This window comes from Mustela erminea, chromosome 2, assembly GCF_009829155.1.
Source record: "Mustela erminea isolate mMusErm1 chromosome 2, mMusErm1.Pri, whole genome shotgun sequence".
NCBI classification, from domain to species: Eukaryota; Metazoa; Chordata; class Mammalia; order Carnivora; family Mustelidae; genus Mustela; species Mustela erminea.
Window position 1 is genome coordinate 52,601,301 of NC_045615.1, and position 25,040 is coordinate 52,626,340.

A 25,040-nucleotide genomic window follows, 5' to 3' on the forward strand; every position below is an offset into this window, starting at 1 on the left:
GTTTTTGCCTTGATGGAATTGCTAGATCTAGTTTTGGTTTTGGTTTTTTTCACAGTGAAGGCTCACACACACACACACACACACACACACACACACACACACAAGAACCATGAGAAATTTTCATTTTTTTTTCAGTAATGATTTTATCTACTTATGATTCATGTGTCATAACCCTAACAGCAATTCTTTTTATATATTACATTTTAATATTAAGAAACCACAAAATAGGAAAGCAATTTGACATCTGTATTTACATATATTATTCTGTTTCCTATAACTTTATTTCCAATTTCTTACTTGTGTCTCTCTTCTCTCCTAATCATGAAGATCTCTCCAGGACCTCTCCAAGCAAACGGACATCCCTTATGGCACAGTACTGGACTCTGCAGTATATGAACATGTCCGCATGAAGGGAATGAATCCTTTTGAAAGGGACAGCATGTATTCCCAAATGTGGCGGATGATCAACAGAAGCAATGGATCAGAGAATAACGTTCTGGAATCCCAAGCAGGCATTCAAAAGGTACTGGTCATTGTTCTGCTATAATAGTCTAGTCTGCTATTTTGTCTCCTATATTCGAATTGCTACATGGAGTTTGGTTTATTTCTTTTCTAAAATTTTAACTTTGACACAGAGTCTGCAATTAAATTATACCTCGTATTGATTTAAAGGAGATTTTGAGTTGGCAGAGTGCTTAAGCAAAGGGAATTCAAAGCCTTCTGTGCTGTGTCTAATGGATCTGTCTCCAATAGAATTCCAAAACTAGAAAACATAAGCTAGTATTTTGTTCAGAACGGTCAGGGACTTATGCACATGAAGACTGAAAAGGTTTTTATGAATCCCATTCCAAATATCAGTAGAGTTATCCAATTCTTTCAAATGACTTTGGGGTATTTTCTATACTTCATTTCCTTTTAGATGAAAACTTTATCTTTACTTATGATTATGTGGTGGATAAAAGTTAATCTTGTCAATAAATAAGGTTCCTACAAATGTCTATTTCTATTCCAAAAGTGTAAATCTTTATTTCTAGCTTATTTTAAATAACCATCATTTAGAAGTTATTTTATCAAGGGGGGAAAAAAAAAGCTTACAAAGCAGTCCTTTGTGTAAAACATGAAGCTAGTTTTTATTCTGAGCTGTGGTTTATAAACACCTCTACAGAAGTAATTCTTTCTTCCTCAAGTCCCATCAATCTGCACGAGAGAACTGAATGATTTTTGTTTAAAATTATCCCCGTGGTTAGCACAGTGAAAATCACAATGGTTGACATTCAATAAATAATTGTAGGATGAATGAATGAATGCATGCATGAACGTTAATTATAGCCACAAACGTGGTATACACTTTTTCTCTGTAACCTTCCACAGCAGAATAATTTGGATCCCGTGTCTGAGCTTCTTGTTCAGAAGGCAAACTTACTAATACTATGTTGGAGAATGTTTTGATGACTATAAAAAATATTCTGACACAGGTTCTAGCATTATTCTGTGCCTTTTCATATGATGTCCTTCATCTGCTACTGATGTTATGGTTTCCTAGAGTCAGCCTAGTTGGCATCATTATTTTGAAAACTGAGGATGCTGATATGAACCTCCTTTAAGTTCTAATGATGCATTAGGATGTGAATTCCTTGAAATGTTAGCAATGGCCTCTAACTCAATCACCCTTATTGCATTAACCCCAGTTTCCCAGGACCCAACTATTGATCTTAAAATCCACTGACTTCTAGAAGTTCAACAATTACTAGGAGGATGGGGGTGGGGGTGAAAGTGGGTGAGTGAGTGGACCTATATGTTGTCTGGAGGAGATGGGAGGGTGGACATTTTAGGCTTTTCTAGGTACTCATGGGATGTGAATGAATTTAAGCCTCAGAATAAGAATACTAAGTCATTTTGGGAAGAGTTACTTTCCTTCATATTGTTAATTGTTAAGAAGAATTTTATTTTCTTGGGGATAAATATAGTCACAATTTATATTTTTATTCTATTTTAGAAGCCAAAGCTCTCCATACTTTGCAACCTCTTTCTATAGCATATCATTCCAGAGAAAATTCGCTTTTTTTTTAAAAGATTTTATTTATTTGACAGACAGAGATCACAAGTAGGCAGAGGCAGGCTGAGAGAGAAGGGGAAGCAGGCTCTCTGCTCAGCAGGGAGCCTGCTGAGCAGAGAGCCCGATACAGGGCTCTATCCCAGGACCCTGAGATCATGACCTGAGCTGAAGGCAGAGGTTTAACCCACTGAGCCACCCAGGCACCCCAGAGAAAACTCACTTTTTTTCTCCATGCAGACATACAGATTCTCAAAAAATATTTTTAAAGATACATATTCACTCATTCATCACTTATTTATTCATTTTTTCATACAATATTTGCTAAGTGCCAATTATATACCAGGCACTGATTGAGAAACTATAGATCACCACAGAGAAATGATCACTGGATCTGTGAAATGTAAAGTCTGGTGAGAAAAGAAAACTAAAATATGTGATCAAATAAAATGATTTAAATCATGATAAGTGCTATGGAAAAAAACCTTGGGTTCTTTTACAGAAATTAAAGAGAACATCTACTTTCAGAACAGTGATCAAGTATGGTTCCCTGAGGAGATAAAATATTAGTGATGACCTGCCTGATCAGGAGCTGTTTATGTACAAGAGAGGGTGACAGGGCTTCCAAACCAAGCACAACCTTAGCAGAAGCGTGGAGTTACATTCAAGAAACCAGCTGAAAATCAACACGAACTGGAACATGCCCAATGAGAGAACATGGAAGGAGGTTAGAAGGCAGGGGATAGAGCATGAAGGACATTGTTGCCCTTAATTAAAAATCTGGATTCTATTTGAATGGCAAACAAACAAACAAAAATCACTAAAATAAGGGAATGTGGTGATTCATTATTACCTTTCAATAAGGATTGGTAAGTGTATACAGAGCTGAAATAGTGAGACCCTAAGAGACTCTTATAAATTTCAGAGGTAGCCAGTTACGTCAACACATGTAGATAAGGTCTTGCTTCATTCTTGTGTTTTTACGCACACACACATACGCACACAGCCCATATACTTTACAGTGTTTATAGTAATACAGACTGGGTACACTTCCTATATTCTAGCATTTCCAAAATAAAAAATAAATCACAAGGGTATGGAATATCAAATGTCACATAGCAGTGACATTTGATATTTGATTTTTAAATAGTCTTGTATGTGTTAAGATATACATACATATCTTCCAAGGTCTTCAGGATTGTTTAAGAAAACCTCTCCTTTTCAGAGCATGTACATATGGTTTCCTATGTTTTCTGTTTCTTTTTTTCTTACCTTTATGTCTTTTAACCATATAGAATTTAATTTGGCATTTGTGGATATGTAAAAAGAAATTATAGATACCTACCCTGAGAAAATTTCAGTTTGAGATTCTATGAAATAAAAGTGTTTTAGACTAAGCTATTGATAAGTTTGCATTGTGTGCTAAGAAATTTAGTTAATTCTTGTAGGTTTTGCCATTTCTTTCTCTTTAAATATGTAGGCATTCCATCATCTTTCGACCTGGGCTAGTGTTTCTCATGCTGTTATTAAATGTCATATATTTAAAAAAAAAAAAAAAGTCTGTTATAAAGAACAGAAAGAGCCCTGTTTCCTGGTTCTTCCAGTTCTTATGTGTACAACTTTGGGCAAGTCACTTGGCTTCTCTAAGACTCAGTCTCCTCTTCCCTAAGATTGTCACAGTGTGAGAATTAAAAGCCTGCAAAAGACATTTCAACATGGGTTCGAATACATTTCATTTTTTAAGCTCAAATGTTTAAATGTAACTAGTTACTTAAAATCTGTGGGCCCCAGGATTTTTATCATGTTGATAAGAATTCCTACTTCACATGTTTTTTGTCATATATATACACACACACATATATATATATACACACACATATATAGGCATCAATAAATAACATGATTAAATAATAACTTCATAAAAAGATCCTTAAGATTACCTGAAAGAATGTAAAGGTGAGCAATTTGTAACAACAAAGCTTTATTATATAGTATCTTCTAAGGTTAAGTTAAAATTGTAACATATTTGAAAAGGTTAATTAATAAAAGAAGTAGAGAAGAATTTCTACTCTTATAATCTACTGATAAAGAGGGCTTATGACTTTTAAAAAACTGCAAATCGTGTCACCTAGATTTATACCATATTTATTTAGTTTTCTGATTCACTAGAGGGGCAGTGAAAAATGTTCTTATAAATTCATAATGGAAAATATCAAAGTGAAATTTGCTTGTTGTATGTATTCTTTCAACCAAAATCAGAGACAGCTGAAAATTGATTTGATCAAAAAATAGGTAATAATAATGAGATGTATTTTGGTTCAGTTTGCAAGGTCTTGGCCAGCTTCTCTTAAAGCACAAAACCAACCAATCAAAAACCGATAACCTTCTCACCTGCTAAAGCTCACTGGGAGTCTATAAGATTGAGAACTGTAATACATGAAATGTGGTTGTAGATTCTTGCTTTAGTAACTAGTCTTGCACATCTCACACAGCAGCTTCCTCTTCTCTGTCGTTGGTTTCTAATTTGTTCAGGCAGAAAAGACTTTAGAGGTCTTCTAGGTCAATTTTCCACAAAAGACCAAACTTCTTCTACAATGTCTTTGACACAAGTTCATATATATAGTAACTGTCTTCCAGGAAAACCTGCATCACTGTGCAAACAGTCCTTGCAATCTAATTATAACTTTAAATAGATACCATTAATGTCTCAGGTTATATTTGTTCTTAATTGTATTAGTAGTCTCATTAAGTTTCTCTTACTTGAAGGTAGAGCTTTATCCCTTCTAACATCATTCTGCTCATACCAAAGAAAGCTGTATAAATGAGGATTAAGTAAATGAGTTCTGATATGCTATTCTTGGGAGACATTCACCTTTATCAGGCTAGCTTAATTAAACTAGAACAAATCTGATTCTGTCTTCCTTTTCCCAGGACATTTTGCATAAGCAGAAAAAATGTATAGTAAAATATAAGTGAAATTGTTAGTGCATTCATTCGACAATCATTTATTGAGCACCTGCTGTGTATCAGTCAGTCCTTTGGTCACCGGAGTGAACATGAATGAAAGCAAAATTCCTTCATAGAGTTCACATTCTAATGGAGGAAGCAGACAATTTAAAAAAATTAAATATGTTGTATTTCAATAGTGATAAGTGTTAAGGAGAAAAAATAGGAGAGGGAGAAGGGGGACAAGAGGGGGATGATCTGCCTTATTAGATCGGATGGCCAGGGAAGGCTTAAGAAAATGACACTGGAAAAAAGACATGAAGCAGATTCGAGAGAAAGAGTTGTATATCTGGGTGACGTGTTTTCAGACAGAGGGACAGCCGATGCAAAGGCCCTAAGGTGGAAGTATGCCTGGATGTTCAAAGACTGTGAAGGAAGCTGGTGTAACTCAGAAATGAGGTGTAACATCAGAAGAATAACAAAAGCCGAGAAGTAGAGGGTCAGGTGGTAGGGAGAAATCATATCATACAGGGCCTTGTTACCTACAGCATAATCCTGTGGACTAGCAACATCAGCATCTTGGGAGCTTGTTAGAAATGCAGACTCTTGGGCCCCACCTAAACCCTTCTCAATGTAAATCTTGGTCTAAGAAGATTCCCACGTGATTCATATGCATGCTAAAGTCTGAAAATGCTAATACAGAGCTGTATAAAACATTCTAAGTGGGCTTTTACTCTGTGGAAGATACAGAACTTAAGAAGGGTTTAAACAGAAAAGTAACATGCTAAAACTCATATTTTGGCAAATCATAGGTAAAGATCTGACTAGGAATGAAGGATCTGTGCGTAGTACTGAAATAGAGAAGTCTCTGGTTATTTAGAGGGCAATATTTATTTTCTGATAGCCTATTAAACTCAGATGGTGAAGAACAAATTATTCTAAAACCCCAGCGATGAAGACTACTCAGGAAGAAAAGAAAATCAGGATTGGTAGGATTAAAATCCTAGCCAGAGGATCCCTACACATAATACTTCAGACTACAGAGCTCAAAGAGGATATAAAAATCCGATGGATACTATGGCAACAGGGAAGTGAGGGATGGTGTTGGCAGCCGCAGTTTTCAATCAGAAAGATAGCATCAATTTGCAAAGCTAATTAGGCCACACAAGTCCCAGAGCAGTATGGGGAAAGGGAAACTGACAAGGTCCAGGTGTGGAGCAAAGCCACTGGGCGCAGGCCCCAGTTCTAATGCCAGCTGGAAAACTGGAGAACTGAAACGAAAACCAAGACAAAAGATTGGTCATGTCAAATGGGCCAGTATCGAGGATTTTTGAGGACTGATGCAGAAAGACAAATTCTAGACCTTATGAAATGATGGGGTAAGCCTACCCTCTTTATTTATCTGTGGCTGAAAAAACTGGGTGGAGTGAAGCTATTGTTTTATTTATTCATTCAACACATATTCAGTGAGCACCTATTTACCAGGCACTGTTCTAGGTATCAGGAATCAAACAAAACAAGGAAAGTCCCTGCCCAAATGAAGATTATTTTGTACTAGAGAGAAAAAAAAAATAGACAAGCCCATAAATACATGCTCTAAAGAAAAAAAAAAATTGAAAAGGTAAGAATGAAAGAAAGCAGAGGAGGAAGAGGGTTGTTGCCATCACATATAAAGTGGTCTCAGAAGGCATCCCTGAGAAAGTGACATTTGAGTAGAGACCTGAAAGATGACAGGCATGACCCATGAAGATGGTGAGGAGACAGTGAGGACAGGAGCTCCAGGCAGAAGGAAAATTACTGCGAAATTCCTGAGGCAGAAGGTAACTTGGCATGATAGAGAAATGTCAAGAACAATGTGGCTGGAGAAGGGTTCATGGGGAGTGGACAGGATATGCAGAGGAGGTAGGAAATAAGATCACAGTGGGAGTTAGAATGGTGGCCTAAAGATGTTCAAGTGTGGGCCCTGCTAAAGTTCCAAATGTATCTTTTTTTAAAATTGAGATATAATCAACATATAGCATTATATTAGTTTCAGGCATAAAACATAATGATTCTATGTTTGTGTATATTGCAAAATCACAGTAACTCTAGTTAACATCAGTCACTATTGTTATAAATTTTCTTTTTGTGATGAGAACTTTCAAGACCTATTCTCTTAGCAACTGCTACATATGCAATACAGTATAATTCACTATGTCACCATGCTGTACATTACATCCCCATGACTTACGTATTTTATAACTAGAATTTTGAACCTTTCAATTTCATTTACTCATTGTATCTTAATTGGGGAATAGAAAGCATTTGAATATCTTAAATCCACTCAGGAGATTCTGATTCACAGTAAAGGTTGAGAATCACTGATATAATATCTTGGAGTCACTTAAACGACCCTGACTTTTTAATAATTCTGAGGTTTTGAGCAGGAGAGTGACATGAGCTGATTTACTTTTTAAAGCTCCACTTATGGTGTTGTGTGAAAAATAGGGAGAGGTCAAGGCTAGAAACAAGGAGAAGAGTAAGGAGAGACTACTGTTGTAATTCAAGTGAAACATGCTGATGGATGGACCAGAGTGCTTATGGTGGAAGTGGTGAGCAGTGATTGAATTTGAATATATTTTGAAAGTCACTCTGTCAAAATTTTGTAGAAGACTGAATGTGGGATATGAAAAAAAAAGAGTTAGAAATGAGCCCAATGTCTCTGGCCTAAGTAGTTGGAAGAATGAAGTTGGCTTTTATTGAGGTTGAGAAAATTATGGGAAGAGCAGATTTGAGAAGCCAAATGAGAATTTGCCTTTGGCACGATAGTTAATATGAAATGTTTATTAATTATCCAAGATAGATGCCAAGAAAGCTGCTTTCTATATATGAGTTGAGTGTTTAGGAGAAAGTTCTAGCTGGAGATTGGAGAATACTAGCATAGAGTCTGTATTTAAAGTAGTAAGACTCAATGATATCACTAAACGTGTGTTTATCTATCTTGAAAAGAAAGCTATGTAAAGACTAATCCTGGGACAATGTAGTATTTAGAAAAGCGAGAGTCAAAAAAGGTGTAACAGAGTCAGGGAAGGATCAGCCAAGGAAACAGGGATAAAGCCAAGAGTGCTTGTTTAGAAGCCAGCGAAAAAGTGTTTCAAGGAAATTCAAATGGTCAACTCTGTCAAATGATACTCATGGATCAAGTATGGTGAAGACAGGGAATTAATGATTTATTTGGCAACCAGCAGTCTCTGATGACCTTGACAAAAGCAGATCTGATAGAGGGAAAGGAGAACAAATTAGAGTTAGATTGGAAAGAAAAAGAATGAGAAGAGAGGCAGTGGAAATTACAAGGCTAGGTACTTTTTATTTACTGTATTTTTTATTTTAATTTTTTTCTATTCAAGTATAATTAACATACAGTATTTTGTTAGTTTCAGGTGTACAATATAATGATTTGACAACTTTATATATTACTCAGCGCTCATCAGAAGTGTACTTTTAATCCCCTTTATCTATTTCACCTGTCCTCTACCCCCCTTTCCTCTGGCAACCACCCATTTGTTCTCTATATTTAGGAGTCTTTTTGTTGTTGTTTTTCGTTCTTCTTTGTTCATTTGTTTTGTTAGACTGGGCACTTTGTAAAAGTGCTTTGCTGAAAGGAAATGCTGAGTAATAGTGGGGAGGGTTCTAGAGTGGGATGTGAGGTTTGGGAAAATTTTTTTTATGAAAAAAGATATATACAATGTCTCTATACTAATGAGATGATACAGTAAAGAGGGGGAAATTCATGGTGCAAGAGAGAGACAAGAGAACTGCTGGAGAGTTGTTCTTGAGATCTAATGCACAAGTGGGGGGTTGGATTTAGGAGCACAGTCCATCCATAGCAAAAAGAGAGAAGGTAGAACATATGGACACACATGCAGATAAGTTGGAAGATATGGTAGTGGAAGTATATGGAAAATCATTTTGACTGATTATATTTACTCAGAGAAATAGGAACCAAGGCCATCACCAAAATACAAGTAATAGGATAAAGATTCCGGAGAATTGAAGAGAGAAAGGATAGGAATAGCTGTTCTGGAGAATGGGAGGAACAGTAGATGAGTGAAATATAATGGTATTCCTAGAAAAGACTAACGGCTCTTTTGAAATAGTCATCATGGCTATAAACTAAAACCAATCAGCATGATTATGGGCTTTTTTGTAACATAAACACGGAGTTCACAGAGAAGAGATTTCACCAGAATTGGTGTTTATCAAATAAGCATGATAGAAAACAATAAGGTGAGGGAGTTGAGAATATATCCAAAGAAACTGTTATTATGAATGAGGGAATCTCAGCTGAGGAGGATACCAAGGGGATGACATGTGGAAGCCTGGGTGGCTCAGTTGGTTAAGCAGCTACCTTCTCCTTGGGTCATCTCAGGCTCCTGGGGTCGAGCCCCGCATCAGGCTCCCTGCTCAGCAGAGAGCCTGCTTCTCCTTCTCCTTCTACCTGCTGCTCTGCCTACTTGTGCTCTCTATCTCTCTGTCAAATAAATAAAATCTTGGAAAAAAAAAAAAAAAAGAGGATGACATGAACAATGAACTGTTGGTCTGGGTGGGACCAAAGAACTATAGGAGTCCATGAACCAGAAGGACAGGATTGGAAATAATACAAATTGGTTCCAAGATGACACATTTGAAATTGAAATGATGAAGAGAGTGGTAGTATTGGAAGTGATACAACATGGGAGTGGGTGGCTAAGGTAGGAGGAAAGACATAATCTTTGGAGATGAAGAAGCCAAGTACTGGAAGAGGATGTCTATGTGAATAATCAAATCACCAAGAATAACCACAGAACTAGAATCTGAAAGAGTGACAGAGTACCAAGTGGTAAAATCTTTGAGCAATGTCGGAGTGACACAGAGTCAGCAGATGTCTGCAGTAGGAATGAGTGTAGTCTGATAGCATGAGCTTCAAAGCCAAGGCTCTAGAAGTGGTTCAAAGGACAAGAAAGATACCTAACCATGATCCAGCCCCAGTGATATGAATGTTGTAGAAGAGAAAAGTAATTATCATTTGAGAACAAAAGTAATGTAGTATTTGCAGAAGAAAAGCAAGTTCTACTCATCAACAGAAGGTTAAAGGAAGTTTCAAAACAAAACAAAAAACAGATCGAGGATATAGGCAGGGCTTAGGACAGTCTCTTAAAACCGTGTGATTCAAGACTACTCCCATCAGAGGGCACCTGGGTGACTCAGTCAGTTAAGCATCCGACTCTTGGTTTCAGCTCAGGTAATGATCTCATTGGTCATGAGAATGAAGCTAGCAGGAACCAAATTACATAAAAGAAAAGAGGTTGTGAGTAGAAAACGATTTTCAGCTGTTATGGGTTTACATACAGTAATTCCTGGTCTTATGCATCTCAAATCCATGAACCACAATGGTCATATTCTCTTTTCCAGTTGTTCCATTCCCCTTCCTTTTTGAACTCTATAGCACCATGTGGCATTGGGTGAAGATGCCAAAGTAGGTGACAGTTATAAGCAGAGAGAGGATAGGACCTAACTTGGGCTACAGTGAATAACTTGGTAATATACTAAGTATATGACCTTAAAATCATGGTTAGGCCCCATTACAGAAATGAATAATCAGACTGAACACAACTTGGGGAAAATCAAAACAAAATACTAAACAACTTTGGATCTTTGAAAATGCCAGAAGTCCTAGACTGTCATACCACTGAGCTTAGAAGTAACTGTACATTTGCTACATTTGCCCTTTGCCAGATGATTTCAACAAATAAGATATGATTTACTTTAGCACTACAGCAGGCATCTGGGAGCTCAGATCCCATTGACATATTTTCCGCTCCCCAAAAATCAAAGGTTTTAAGTCCATGTCAGTTATTACATAGTGCAAGAAGAGAGTCAGTGCGACAATAAACAACAACAACAACAAAACCCACAGTGGCTCAGTCAGTTAAGAGTCTAACTCTTGGTTTCACCTCAGGTCATGATCTCAGGGTCCAGGGATGAAGCCCTGTGTTGGGATCCATGCTCAGTGTGGAGTCAGCTTGGATTCTCTCTCTCCTTCTGTGCCTCTCCCCACCTAAATTAATAAGTAAAATCTTAACACACACACCCATACACACACACACACACACACACACACTCATAGAGATCATTCCCAGAAATCTTGACAATGCATTTTTAATGCCTGGGATTGATTGTTTTTATTATTTTCTTAAACATTCTATTATTTATTTATGTATTTGACAGAGAGAGAGAGAGAGAGAGAAAGCAGGAACAGTGGGAGGAGCAGAGAAGAAGGAGGAGGGATAGAGCAGACTCTGCTGAGCCTGGAGCCTGACTTGGAGTTCAGTTCCATGACCCCAAGATCATAAACTGAATAGAAACCAAGATTAGAGGCCCAACCCACTGAGCTACCCAGGCACCCTTTTATTAACATTTTTTAAAACATATTTTTGTTTCTAATAATCTTCATAGATGTTTGAGTTAAAAATTAGTCTTGATTAACTATGTTCTCAAGGGTAAAGGTGAAGTCCAAACCTATATCCTTCTTAAACAGTCATAAGCATTTTAGCTTGAATCAGAATGTTAGGTGTTACAACACGACAAAGCAAACTGAAAGCTGAAAAGATTTTTTCTAGATGCCCAGAAAAAATAGATATAGATATAGACTCTCTAAATCAAAGTGAAAACAATAAAGTGGTATTTCATGTATATAAAGATAATAGTACTAAGCTGCCATTAACAGAGCATGTAATTTTAAAATTGCTTTTTTATATAGTGATTTAATCCATGATGAAAGCCAGACCTGCTCCAATTCTTCTTTTAATTAGCTACATTCAATTCCAATTAATCTACTCATTCACTCATTCGTTTAATCAACAAACATTTATTTAGTGGTCCCGAGTGCGATGGGCGCAGAGGATACAGAAATGGTTTAGCCTAGTGAGTGTGGGGCAGTAAAGTGCAATATAGCAGCTGATCTACAGAGAAATGTACGAGATCCCAAAAGAAAGCAGAGAAAGGGAATTTATCATAGCCTGAGGGATGAGTCTAGTTCAGATCACAGAGGCTTCCAAGAGGAAGTAATGTTAATCTTAGAGTAAGTAGGATTTAATTAAGTAAAAGAGATATAGGAGTCAGTGGGATAAGGAGACAGCCTGAACGAAAACATGGAGGTAAGAATACAGTACACGCAGGAAATAAAAAGCAGTTACAATTAGATATAGGTGCTTATACTAGTCAAGTTTTTCTGTAGAAAAAGAACAATTTATATATTCATATATTACATTCATGTATTTGTGTGTGTATATGTGTGGATGTATGTTTATATAAAAAGGAGATTTAGTATAAGGAATTGGCTCATGCAATTATGGAGGCCGACATGTCCCACCAATGGCTGTTTATAAGTGGGATATGCAGGAAAGCTGATGATTTAAATTCTAGTGTGATTCTGAAGGCCTGAGAACTAGGAGCTTTACTGTTATAAATTCCAGTTTAAGAGAAGGAGCAGACTGATGCCCCTGCTCAACAGTCAGGCAGAGAGAGAAGGAGAGAAACTTCCTCTACCTTTCTATTCTATTCCAGCTGCTCCCTGGGTGAGATAATGCCCACCTACCTTGGGGAAGGCAATCTGCCTTACCCAGTCTACTAATTCAAGTGCTAATGTCTTTGGAAACACACTCATGGGCACACCCAGCAATCACGTTTAACCAAGTTTCTGGGAATCCCATGACCTAGTCAAGCTGACACATAGATTAACTATCCCAGTGCTCTCGTACAGTGAAAAGGGGTAGAGCAGCAGTTTGTGCAGGTGGATCAGAGACACCTGCTGGGACGCATATCATCTGAACCTGCCACTGGGTGTTAACTGTATAGCTTTAACTAAATGAGCAAGAAGGTGCCAAAAGAATAATGAAAAATATTGGAAAAGAAATGTCTGGACTAGAAAAATGATATACTCACTTTGGACCTCAGTTTTCTTCCTTTAACTTAAAAGTTGTGGAAATGAGGGGGGCCTGGGTGGCTCAGTGGGTTAAAGCCTCTGCCTTTGGCTCAGTCATGATCCCAGCATACTGGGATGGAGCCCCGCATCAGGCTTTCTGCTCAGCGGGGAGCCTTCTTCCTCCTCTCTCTCTCTCTCTCTCGCTCTCTCTCTCTCTCTGCCTACTTGTGATCTCTGTCTGTCAAACAAATAAATAAAATCTTTTAAAAAAAGGAAGTTGTGGAAATGAAATAGATGAATTCTGAGAATCCTTCTGGAGCTAATATTCAGTAAGTCTTAGGACCCTAATTTCAAACTACTTAATAGCCACACGAGAGAAGAGCACTTCCTAGGTAACCGCAGAGGCCTCAGCTGTCACTCCTAGTTTAACACACATTCTGTCCCTCAAGCATTCCTTCTACAAAGGAATACCAGCTTTGTAGTTCCCCAGGGTGAAAAATTATAGGTAGGTGCATCTTTGTTTCCTTGTGGGTCCATTAGGTTCACAAACTTCTTTATCTGACAAATAGTGTAAATGGTTCATTGCCTTAGTTTAATTCTTACTCTTGACAATTACTTCCCAAATTGGAAAATGCTCATACATTTTAAGCATTTCTGTTGGAAAAATGCAAAAAAGTTAAAAAGTATAATTCCACAATACTTTTAAAATCAGCTCACTCTATCCATCCGGTTTTACCCTCAGTTAACCTCCATTAAGATGGCAGGGTGCACGTCTTCGTGACTTTCTTTATTTAATGGGCACATATATGCTACAGTTTTTTGTTCGGTCTCCATTTGGACTTTTTTTTTTTTTAAGATTTTATTTATTTATTTGACAGAGAGATCACAAGTAGGCAGAGAGGCAGGCAGAGAGAGGGGAGGAAGCAGTCTCCCCGCTGAGCAGAGAGCCCAATGTGGGGCTCAATCCCAGGACCCTGGGATTATGACCTGGGCTGAAGGCAGAGGTTTTAACCCACTGAGCCACCCAGGTGCCCCTCCATTTTGACTTTTTTTAATAAAATGTTTTCTGTCTTTGTCTTTACCAATTTCTGTCATTAACATCTTTCAAGTTAGCATATATATTTATACATCATTGTAAAACTTTCAAAATAGTCTATGCACTATCGTAATTTATCAAATTGTTTAACCTTGATGAGCACTTTGAATTTTTCAAATATTTATCTCCTATAAGCAGCTATGGTGAACATTTATTTTTATACATTTATTATTTTCTTCTGTAAATACAGTCATAAAAGTACGATTCTGAGTTAAGGAACATATGCATTTACAAATTTAATAACCACTCTCAAAGTAGTGTCTGAAAAATGTACTTTCAATACAAAAGAGAGTCCTAGTTTCCCATTTGCTTGCCTGGAATTGCCAAAAGTAAATAATACTACTACTCTTTTATATTTTCAGTTTTGCCAAAATGATGAATGAAAAGTCTCTCATTTTTATTTTCACTTTTCTAATTACTAGGTTGTGCATTCAAATGTGGATGACTTCTATACATCTTTATAATGCAAAATTATTTCTTTCATCCTTTTTTTTCTTGACTTGTTATTGTCAATTTCAATGCCTCTTTTTAAAAGATGAATAATAGCACTTTGGGGTTTGGGGGTTCACTCTACCTTTAATCCCCCAGACTTTTCTTACCCATGTCCACAGCCGCATTAACACTATCAGTTAAACAGATGTGCTGGCAAGGGAATACAACTTGGTCAGGTCCTAATATAAATTCACATGCTCAAGTGTACACTTCGTAAGACAACATTTCTTTTGCCAGACAGTAATTTTAGAGAACAGCATTTACTTTGTGAAAAATGGGAAAAGCTAAATGATTTTGTAAATATGCCTCCAAGCTGGCCACTGTTTGCTATCTTCCCTTTTATCCCTAAGAATATTAATATAAATCAGAATTTTATAATACTTAGTGCCCTAGTAACAGATACAGGCTGAGAGGGCTCCTGGTTTTTTAATTGTTTTTCTATAGCGAAGATACTGGACTTTCGTGCTGACTTACTTGTTTCCATTACATTAAGCTGTAGACCTTTCACACATACTTTGAATTTTTAGTTTCTCATCAAACCCTCCTTCCCTCAGTAGGAGAATTAGCAGCCTGTAGAGGTTTTATTTGCATTCCTGTGAGATCCAGCCCCTGGTTGTCCTTTCATATCTTCAAAGGGCCCTTTCTCTGCTCTCTGATTTATGTGCTCAGTGTTCTACTGTGATTTTCTGCTTCTCAACTGCTGAATTCACTTCTGCTACTAAAGCTTAAATGCCATGATTACTACCGTATCCTCCTGCTTTAACATTTCGCAGATTAATTGTCATCTTGAATGCTGAAGCTTCTGATTACAAAGTCCTCATTTCTTGTTAAATATCCACAAGACTATTATTTTTCTTATTTTAAATCAGCATGTTTTGGAAACTCCTTTAGGGCTCTGCCTCTTGGCACCAACTCAGTCTAGGAGATAATAAAATAAATAAAATTTCAAAACCTTGATAGTATTTGGGGGCAATAAATATAACATAAAACCATACTTAGGTTTACTAGAGAATAACCTGCCTTTTCAGTTTTCACTTTATTTCTTCTATTACATATAATATTAAACACAGGAATTTAAAAAAAGTACAAAATGGGTTTTTAAAACTCCTTAACTAAGGGTAGTATTTCTCATTTTATGTCTTAAGGAATTAGTTTATGATACAATCTGACCCTATCGCATTAATCGTTTCCATATTTGACATTCAACATACACATTTTTATTGAAATTATATATTTATTTATTTTAAATCATAAAATATGTGTAATATAAAATTTACCATCTTGACCATTTTTCTTTGTATGGTTTAGTGGCATTAAGTACATTCACATTATTATACAATCGTCATCATCACGATCCACTTCCAGAACTCTCTTCATCCTGCAAAACTAAAATTCTATATCCATTAAATAAAATCTTTCTATTCCTCCCTCCCCCAGATTGCTGGAAACCACCATTCTGCTTTCCACCTTTATGAATTTGACTACTTTAGGAACTTTATGGAAATGAAATTGTACAGAAAATGCCTTTTTGTGACTTTCACTTAGCATGCTGTTCTCATTTCCTTCCCTTTTAAAGCTAACTATTTTATTGTATGTATATACCACATTTTGTTCACTATTTATTTGTCGATAGGTACTTAGGTTTCCTCTGCCTTTTGGCTATTGTGAATAATGGGGCTGATGAACATCGTTGTGCAGATATCTTTGAGTCCCTTTTCTCAATTATTTTAGTAATATACCCAGGAGTGAAATTGCTGCATCATATCGTAATTCTATTTTTAATATTTAAGGAATACATATTGTTTTCCATATTGGTTGCACCATTTTACATTTCCACCAATAATGCACAAGGGTCTAATTTCTTCACATCCTTAACATCACTTATTCTGATTTTTTTTTTTTTTTTGATGGCAGCCATCCTAATAGGTGTTAGGTGATACATATAAATTTAAATTCCACTTTAATATTCATTTTTTAAGAGACACTATTTTGGCTAACAAACTCAAATTGCTATAACCTCCATCATTTATTCTGATAGAAATTAGGCTGTGCTGGGTAGTCATATAAAGCCCAGCATTCATGAGAGGTAGGACTCAATCCAACCCACAAAAATGACTCAACCAAGAGTGGCTCTCAATGGCCAGAGAGACCGATAATTTAACAACCTATTGGAGGTAGCAAGAGAAGCAAATTAGAATGGGAGAAGAGGAATGCATAGTTCAACAAAACAAAACAAATGCTATTCTGACATCCCCAGTTGAGAAGTGTTCATTTTCCTACACACTCCGAAAATGTGTATCTCTACTACCTGCTCCTATTCCAAGAATTTATCACAATCATACAGCTGAAAAGGAATATGGAGACCTTCAGTTTAATCATTTTATCTTATAGATGAGAAAATTATACCTAAAAAGGTTAAGTAATTTACCTCAGGCCACACAACTAATTAGTGTCAAGATTTATAACTACAGCCCACATCTCTTCACTCCTGCTCACTTGTTCTATCACAATTATAGAACTAAAACTCTAATGTCCCCCCAAAGCTAATTAAAATGAGCATCACAATTTTAGTGGTTCTCAGACTTTATAGGATACTAAGAGTTACCTAGAGTAGCTGAACAAAATGCTTATTCCCCAACTCTAAACCCAAATATTAAGATTCACTGGGTCAGGGGTCGGACCTCAAGAATTAAAATTTTACCAAGCAGTCCAGGTGTTCCTGATGGCTATTGGCAGAGTATTTTGTGAGAATGGCTCTTCTAGGCATTATGTAAAAGCACTTGAACTCAAAGTGTGAGCACTCGACTGGTGGCATCAACACTATCTGGGGGCCTGTGAGAAATGAAAACTCTTGGATCCCACTCCAGAACACCTAATCAGAGACTCATGGGGGTGGGCTGCAATATTGTATATTAACCAGCTCCTCCGGTGATTCTGATGCAACTCAAATTTGAGAACCATTGGCCTATGCTACCATTTAATATAAGAAAGCCACTTACCTTATTTTATCACCTTCCGACCAGACGTTTAGATAGCCAGAGCTTCGGGTACATCTAGGTAATCTAAAATCTTGTATCATCTTAATCGATACTGCCAGGCTTTTTTATATGTATATATGGTTTTCTGGAATGTTTCAACACTAAGGAACAAAACCTTTGCTATCTTTGTTCCTTATATGCAATTAATCAGGAAGAAGAGGTTAAGTGAGGGGCACATCAAATGGCAAATGTTGCCTCTCCCCTTGTGGCAGCATTTAATCTGGGGAAACAAGACAACTCTTATCTGCGTGCTGCACGTCTCTACCTGCATCCTGCCCACCTTATGTCTAACACTGAACTAATGATCCTTCTGTGTGAGTTGATGCTTATCTTTTTGTGTTTTTTATTGCTGTTAAAAACACCAGTACCCTCCCTGCCATCCAGGCTAGAAATTGAAGAGTCATTATCATTGCTTTTCGTCTTCTTCCCAGAGCCAATTAATTGTTTTAACTATCAATCCTGCCTCTCCAGTGTCTCTCCCATTCATTGATTTTTTTCTTTTCTACTTCCGGTTTGGCATTTTGTGTCATTTTATTACCCTCCTAGACTCTAGAACCAGGGCTGGCCCCCTCCCACCAATTAATCTTCCCTCTGCATAGTTCTGATAGCAATCCCATCTGTGCCCAAAACCCTATAAGTGTTCTACTCTGTCTTCATTGCAGTTTGTTAATCCTAGCTTTCAGAAGTCTCTACAATTTGGCATTATCCTTCCCTTCAGTCTTCGTTTATTCATTATTTTTGTTGAAAAGTTGTTTACCGAACACCTGTACTAAATATACATTAGCTATCTTCTTTTCTGCTTCATTTATGTGCTTCATATTTCTACCAAACTAAGTTACTGACTTTCTCTTAAATGCTTCAATATTCTTACATACCAAGTATTACTCATTTCTTTTTCTTTTTTAAAAAAAGAATGCTCCTCCCACTGACTTCCTTTTCTGTCCATTAACTATCCATTTTCAAAATCTCAATAACCAAGAAGCTTTTCCTGATTCTCTTGCCTAAAATATTTTCCTTCTCCAATAAACTCTCTTAATAACTTGTCCATCCCCACATATGATTTATCCTGAGCATAATAATTGTCTGTGTCTATCTGTCCTTCTAGATTGCATACCACTTGAGGTCAGTAGCCATACCTGACTTGTCAGTTTATCCCTATGTCCCATTAGCAACTCACATATGTAGAAGTAGTTCTGTAAATATTTAGTGAATTAAATATCTCAGTTTCAAGCTTGATTCTTAGTCTTTCTTTCCAGCTTAAATGACTAAGATCCTCTTTGATAGCAGTCAGTTTCAGTTTGCTCATGAATTCAACCTCCCCAATTTCCAAGCCCAAGTCCTCATAACTCTTAAAGGGATGAGATATTTTTGCTTTTTTATTAGATTCTAGATAGTACAACTTACTTATTATCTTAAAAAGATCTCAGTAAAATAATTTGTCCTATAAATAAAATAGATATCACATACTTTTCAAGCTTATTCAAATGATCTTGGTCTCATTGTATATGTTTATTTAACTGAGATCTATTACTTTGACCAGAGGAGATTGACCTGTATAATCTCATGTATTAAGGTTGGTAACATGATCAGTTTTATGTACTATTTTATGCTTTCTGTCTAGAAGGCAAGAAGCAGGCAGGAAATGCAGAGTAGGGCCAGCTTAGGGTCAAGTAAGTTTGGTACTCACCTCAGATGCATAATTTAAGAGAGAGGCCAAAACATTGTATAATCATTACATATAGACATGGTTCCAAATGTCACTAGCAGATCCAATCTTTATTTAAATTTTTGATATTTTATTCATTATGGACTTTTTATTAATTCTGATTTTTTTAAATATTGCATTAAGATATTACTTAACTATTCAGTTTGGTGCTCCCTTAAATTTCGTACTCAAGCCAAATACTTTAATCACTTCATCCTTGTTTAGGCCCTGAGAAGGAAACAGAAAACAAAATAGGAAAGAAAGAAGGAAAAAAGATTAAAGGCACAAAAGCAGATAGTCATTATGAATATTCTTAATCTTTAAATTTAAAATGTTATATTGGATAACATACAAAAACAAGCATAATGAGATTCTGCCAATATTGATATAAATCAATGATGTGTGCTTGTATACAGTAAATACACACACACAGAAACAAATGTAATTGTTAGCCAATTGCATAGTTCATACCTGAACCATTTTAATGTTATGTGCCCATTGGATGAGCCCAGGAAGGTTGTTTCTGGATTCTTATTTTTTCTATATTTACATTTACTTTTTCCTTTTTGGAATTAGTTAAAAATTTTGTGCAAAGTGTTAGGAGAGTTTGCCTGTTAATCTCTGGCAATTATCAAACCGTGTTCTCTTCCACATTTCTTAAAGAGTCCAAGATAACATACTAGATGTAAGCTGCGGTTGCTTAGACTCTAGAGGGAAATGAAACGGAATTTGCATCCAAAACTTCCCACCAAACTAGCTATGAAGTCCAATCATGATCCTGAGAAATTATTAGCAAATTTCCCTTAATGTAGTACATAATTTGTAACTAACCCCAACAGGGGAAAAAATATAAGCTAAAACATGGAAAACTAAAAACAAATTGGAATCAATATAAATTCAATGAATACCTCTATTTTACGCCCCTGAGCTTCAGTTTGTTACCTGTTTAAAACACACACACACACACACACACACACACACACACACACACACACACATCCATTGCTCTTCCCTTCCCTGATAGGCCCACAGAATGCTTCTGTTGATTTTCACCTGGTATGTTAATCTTGAGTGCCCCATTTACACAGCAGTATGTAAATGTGATGGGAAGCTTCTGCCTCAAATTATATCACTGTCAGAAATGTATTGCATTTAATACTTTTGTGTACTTAACTCCACATATAAAATATTTAGCCTACAGGAAACTTACGAATTACAGTCAAGTGAAATATTGCACTCAAGTTGTGAAGCAAAAGAAGCTTCTATCAGCTTTTCAGCTCAAAATAACAATATACTCCTTTACCATGTTAACACATAAAGGATACAAACATTTATGTAATTCTAGCAACAGCAATAGTCTTACTTATCATTTCTCCATTTGAGACTTCGTATTAAATAATTATATGCAAATTTAGACAAATTCCTTTTCTACCTTAGGGGAGCTAATTAAGTTTGTCAATCTAGCTGCTTTTCGAAATTGCTTCACATAATATACACAATAATATATAACTCAAATCTCATTTTTCAAAGCCACATTCTTTAGAACTGTCTGCAATCTTTTGTATATATTTTGATAATACAGTATTTGAAAATCAGAAGCTGTGTCTAGAGCCTTAGAATTGCTTTACTATTTTGTTTTTGTGTTTATCTATACCAGCAAGCACATTTAAGTTGAATGTGTTGTGAGAGCCACGAAACACTCTAACTGGCCAAAAATCTTTACTACTTGATATTCTCTGCATATCATATACAGTTTTAACATGTAGATTTTTAACTTATTATATCCAGTACTCAGCTGTTGCTCTACCTTTCATCTTTTCTTTATTCAATGAGGAGCAGATCCATCTTTTAAATTTCAGAGTCCCGATATCTTGAAGTCATTCTTGACTTCTGTCTCTCACTATGTCTGGTAATCAGTCAATCCTACTGGCTCTTTTTATTTAAGAACACATACAACTTCTCACCATCTCTGCTGCTACTACTCTAATCCACATTACCGTGATCTCTTTCCTGGATTGTTGTAATGGCTTCCTACCTGATCTCCCGGATTCTTTAGTCTGCCACAGTTATAGAGCATTCTAAATGAACCTGTTATTCTTTTACTCAGAACTGTCCAGTGACTCCCCATCTCATTCAAGGCAAGAGCCAAAATTCTTACATTGGCCTACAGGGTGGAACATGATTTGTGCCTTTCCATTTTGTTATCTTTCTGATGACTGGTTCATCTGATCTCTTTGCTTTTTCTTAAACATGCCAAGCACAACCCCCTCTAAAAGCTTTTCACCAGACGAATTGTCTTCCTGGATTGGTCTTCCATAGCTCCCACCCCACCCCCAGAGCTTTGAGATTTATTTCTTTACCAATTTTGAAGGGAATCGCCTTCTCACTGAGACCTTCCCTAGCCATTTTTTAAAAATGCAATACCCCTTATACTTTGGCATTTCGTATACTCCTTCACTGCTTTATTTTTTCACCATAGCCTACATAACTTTTTAATTAATAATTTACTTACATATTTTATTGATTAGCTGTTTCCTTGCACTAAATGAAAGCTTTATGAAGGCAAGAATCTTTTGTCCTTTTTGTTCACTAATGTATCCCAAGAACCTAGATAGTGCCTCAAACAGAAGGTTCTCAATAAGTACTTGTTGAATAAATACTTTTTTGCACCTAAAAGATACTGAAAATTATCAAATAAAATTGAATTGGTCAAAAACAAATAGCTTGTATGATTTACTTTTTATATAATGAAAAATTATTGGTCAAAACATTGTAATTATATCAAATTGTCTATCTTTAAATTTTAGAATTCAAAATATACAGTACTGAGAAAGTGGTACTATTTTTTTTTTCCCAGCCACCGCTTCATTACTCATTTATAACAGTTACCACACTTAAGAAATCGTTACTTAGGTCATTTGTGAGGGGATGTTAATTTTATGTATAATTGTCATTTGTTTGTTTTCTTAAACTATCTTTCTTTAACCAATATGTTTTCTAATAAAATAGTATCTCCAATAGATACTTTATTTTATTAAATCTTATATTCAGTGAGAACTTTGCTGGGCAGACTGTGTACCTCTGGAATATTATAGAACCATTTATCAGGTTATCTAGTCGGTTGTCAAGTATCTGAGTCAATATGATCCCATTTCAATCTAAAATCAGCCCAGCAGTAAACCCCAGATGGTTGTAGGCAACAAGGTCTTGAAAACAAAGCCTTCTCACCCAGGCCAATAAGCTGGGTGTCTAAAAGAACATATTTACTCCCAGCCCATATTGCCATTTTTCAAAGAAATACATTTTTTTAAATGTTAAGATATGGACCAAAGAAAACATGTTAAAGGATCTAGACAAAATGGCCAAGAGATATGGTGAATGAAAGTGGGCTTATAGAAACCACTGCCAGTGGGAAATGTTGAGTGCATCACAGTTTTGTTGGGTGTTTGGTTCTGTGATTAGGCCTGCCTTCTATTTAGGATTTATAGAAGGGTAACTATAAAATGCGATTCAGGAGGCTTTTCAAAACTACTTATTGATTGACTAGTGAATCAAAGAGCATTAGAACCAGGAAGGGCCTCAGGAGTGATTGATTCTAACGTCCCCTGATGTGTAGAAACCTGTTTTCCCAGTCTTACAAACCTACTCATTTCATTTTTGAACAATGAAGTTATTAAAAGCCATTCTCATACTATGCCAAAATCTGTCTCCCTATATCATCCACGCACAGCTTCTGGTTGCCCTTTAAACAAGCATAAACCATTCAAATATTTAACATCAACTTTGAATTGTTACTTTCTAAAGTAAGCATTTCTTTCATTGTTTCTTAGATGCCATGTTTTTCTGAAAATTTACTTTGAATAGTAGTAAGTATTCTGAATATTAGTTTTGTTCAATGTCTTTCTTAAATTATTATTACCAAAACTAAACACAATACTTTCAGTACATTGGTCTGACCAACTGAGACATGTATTGGTATACCTTGAAAACCACACCACAAAGTTAGCATGGACTAAGCTAGTACAGACTCAAATGCTTAGATCTTAATAGGATTGTTTATTCACCCAGTTCCTCCAAAAAAAAAAGTATATAGATTTATATCTCTAAAATTGCTCCTTAGTTTTTTCTGTTCTCTCCAGCGTTAGTTATATGCAAATTTGTGAAGTAAAGCTAACAAATATTCATTAAAGCCTTTAAAAGAAAATTGAATTTGAGAATAAGATTAAATATGAGACCAATAAAATCCTAAGGTGGACATGAATGCATAAAATAGTAACATTTTGTATAAAATGCTTAATTTATTTTAATACCTATTCCATCTTATTATCCAGGATACATTATTCTTATTGACAAAAATAATTTAAAACAGTATTGAATTTATGTATATTTATGTTATATTTAAAATTTATACATGGATACTACTATATTCTCTATAACTTCTAGTCTAATAGTCCTGTCACTAAGAAAATGATATTAATTTGTCATGACTTATTCTTAATGGACACAAGATGCTCCCCATAATTACCACTATCTTTCTTCCTAAGTATCTAGAAATGAAACATTTTGGCCCCAAAATATTGCCCATGAATCATATTAATGCTTTTTATTTTTTTGATCTTTAAAAGATTTTATTTATGGGGCACCTAGGTGGCTCAGTGGGTTAAAGCCTCTGCCTTCAGCTCAGGTCATGATCTCAAGGTCCTGGGATCGAGCCCCACATTGTGCTCTCTGCCTGGCAGGGATCCTGCTTCCCCCTTTCCCTCCGCCTGCCTCTCTACCTACTTTTGATTTCCCTCTCTCTCTTAAATAAATAAATAAAATCTTTTAAAAAAAATGCTCTTCTAAAAACTGAAATGTTTAAATAACTCATCCTAATATATCTTTCCATAATCATTAAGAAATTACCAAAAGCAACAATTTATTCTATAAGCTTCCTGTGATTTCCATCTCACCAAATAATATTCTCTTGACTTATTAATTTATGCTTTTATTTGGTGTTTATTTAGTTCGATTATATGCCTTGAATTGGGCAGGCTTTTGAGAAATATATTAAGTAAGACATAGATTATATTTACAAGGAACTTTAGCTCCTGGTAAGACAAGTCATAAACAAAAGCCTGTGATTTATTGTGAAAAGTGATAATTACAACCAAAGAAAGGCACAGATTAAGTTCTATGTGAATTGACAAAAGAAAATATAATTCATTTTTATTTTAATACTTTAAAAATTAAATCTTACATAACAGCCTTCCTCATTATTTACTTGGTTTCTGTGAGATAAAACTGGCTAAAAAGCAAGTCAAGATTTCATTCACAAATTATATTTGGTTGAATGGAATTTGCAAAAATGTGTCTGGAGAATTGATGCCTCTTGTCACTATTACATCTTGTTTCTACATTAGTTTTGTCATCCATATTAGAAAATTTTAATCCTCATTATTTGTTGACCAAGCACAATGCAGGACAAGCCCATAAAAATTATCTTTTAATACTATTTACCCCATTGTTTCCACCATTGGTTATATCAGAATTTACTTACTTTCTCCTCTTATTCTTCTTTCATCTCATTTTTCTCTCCATAACACAGTCATTAAACAAATTTTACATATTGATCATTCCTAGGTAAGGTTACTTAAAGGATTTTTTTATACTAAAATATTTCTCCAACATGAAATTGTATAAACTGATATTTTTGTTAAACTTCAAGTTTATTTCATTACTATACTTTGTCTTTCTGAAGTTTTTATTTCTTTACTTCTTAATTATAC

General features: G+C 35.7%; 1 protein-coding gene across 5 annotated transcripts in view; it reads left to right on the forward strand.

Moving 5' to 3' along the window:
* The window catches only part of GRID2 (glutamate ionotropic receptor delta type subunit 2), a 1,491,890-nt gene that overhangs the window by 1,250,228 nt on the left and 216,622 nt on the right, over positions 1–25,040 (forward strand). For all 5 annotated transcript variants that reach the window (XM_032332901.1, XM_032332902.1, XM_032332903.1 and 2 more), the window contains one exon: positions 328–523. In XM_032332901.1, the coding sequence (XP_032188792.1) occupies positions 328–523 (196 nt within the window). The remainder of the gene's footprint in view (positions 1–327; positions 524–25,040) is intronic.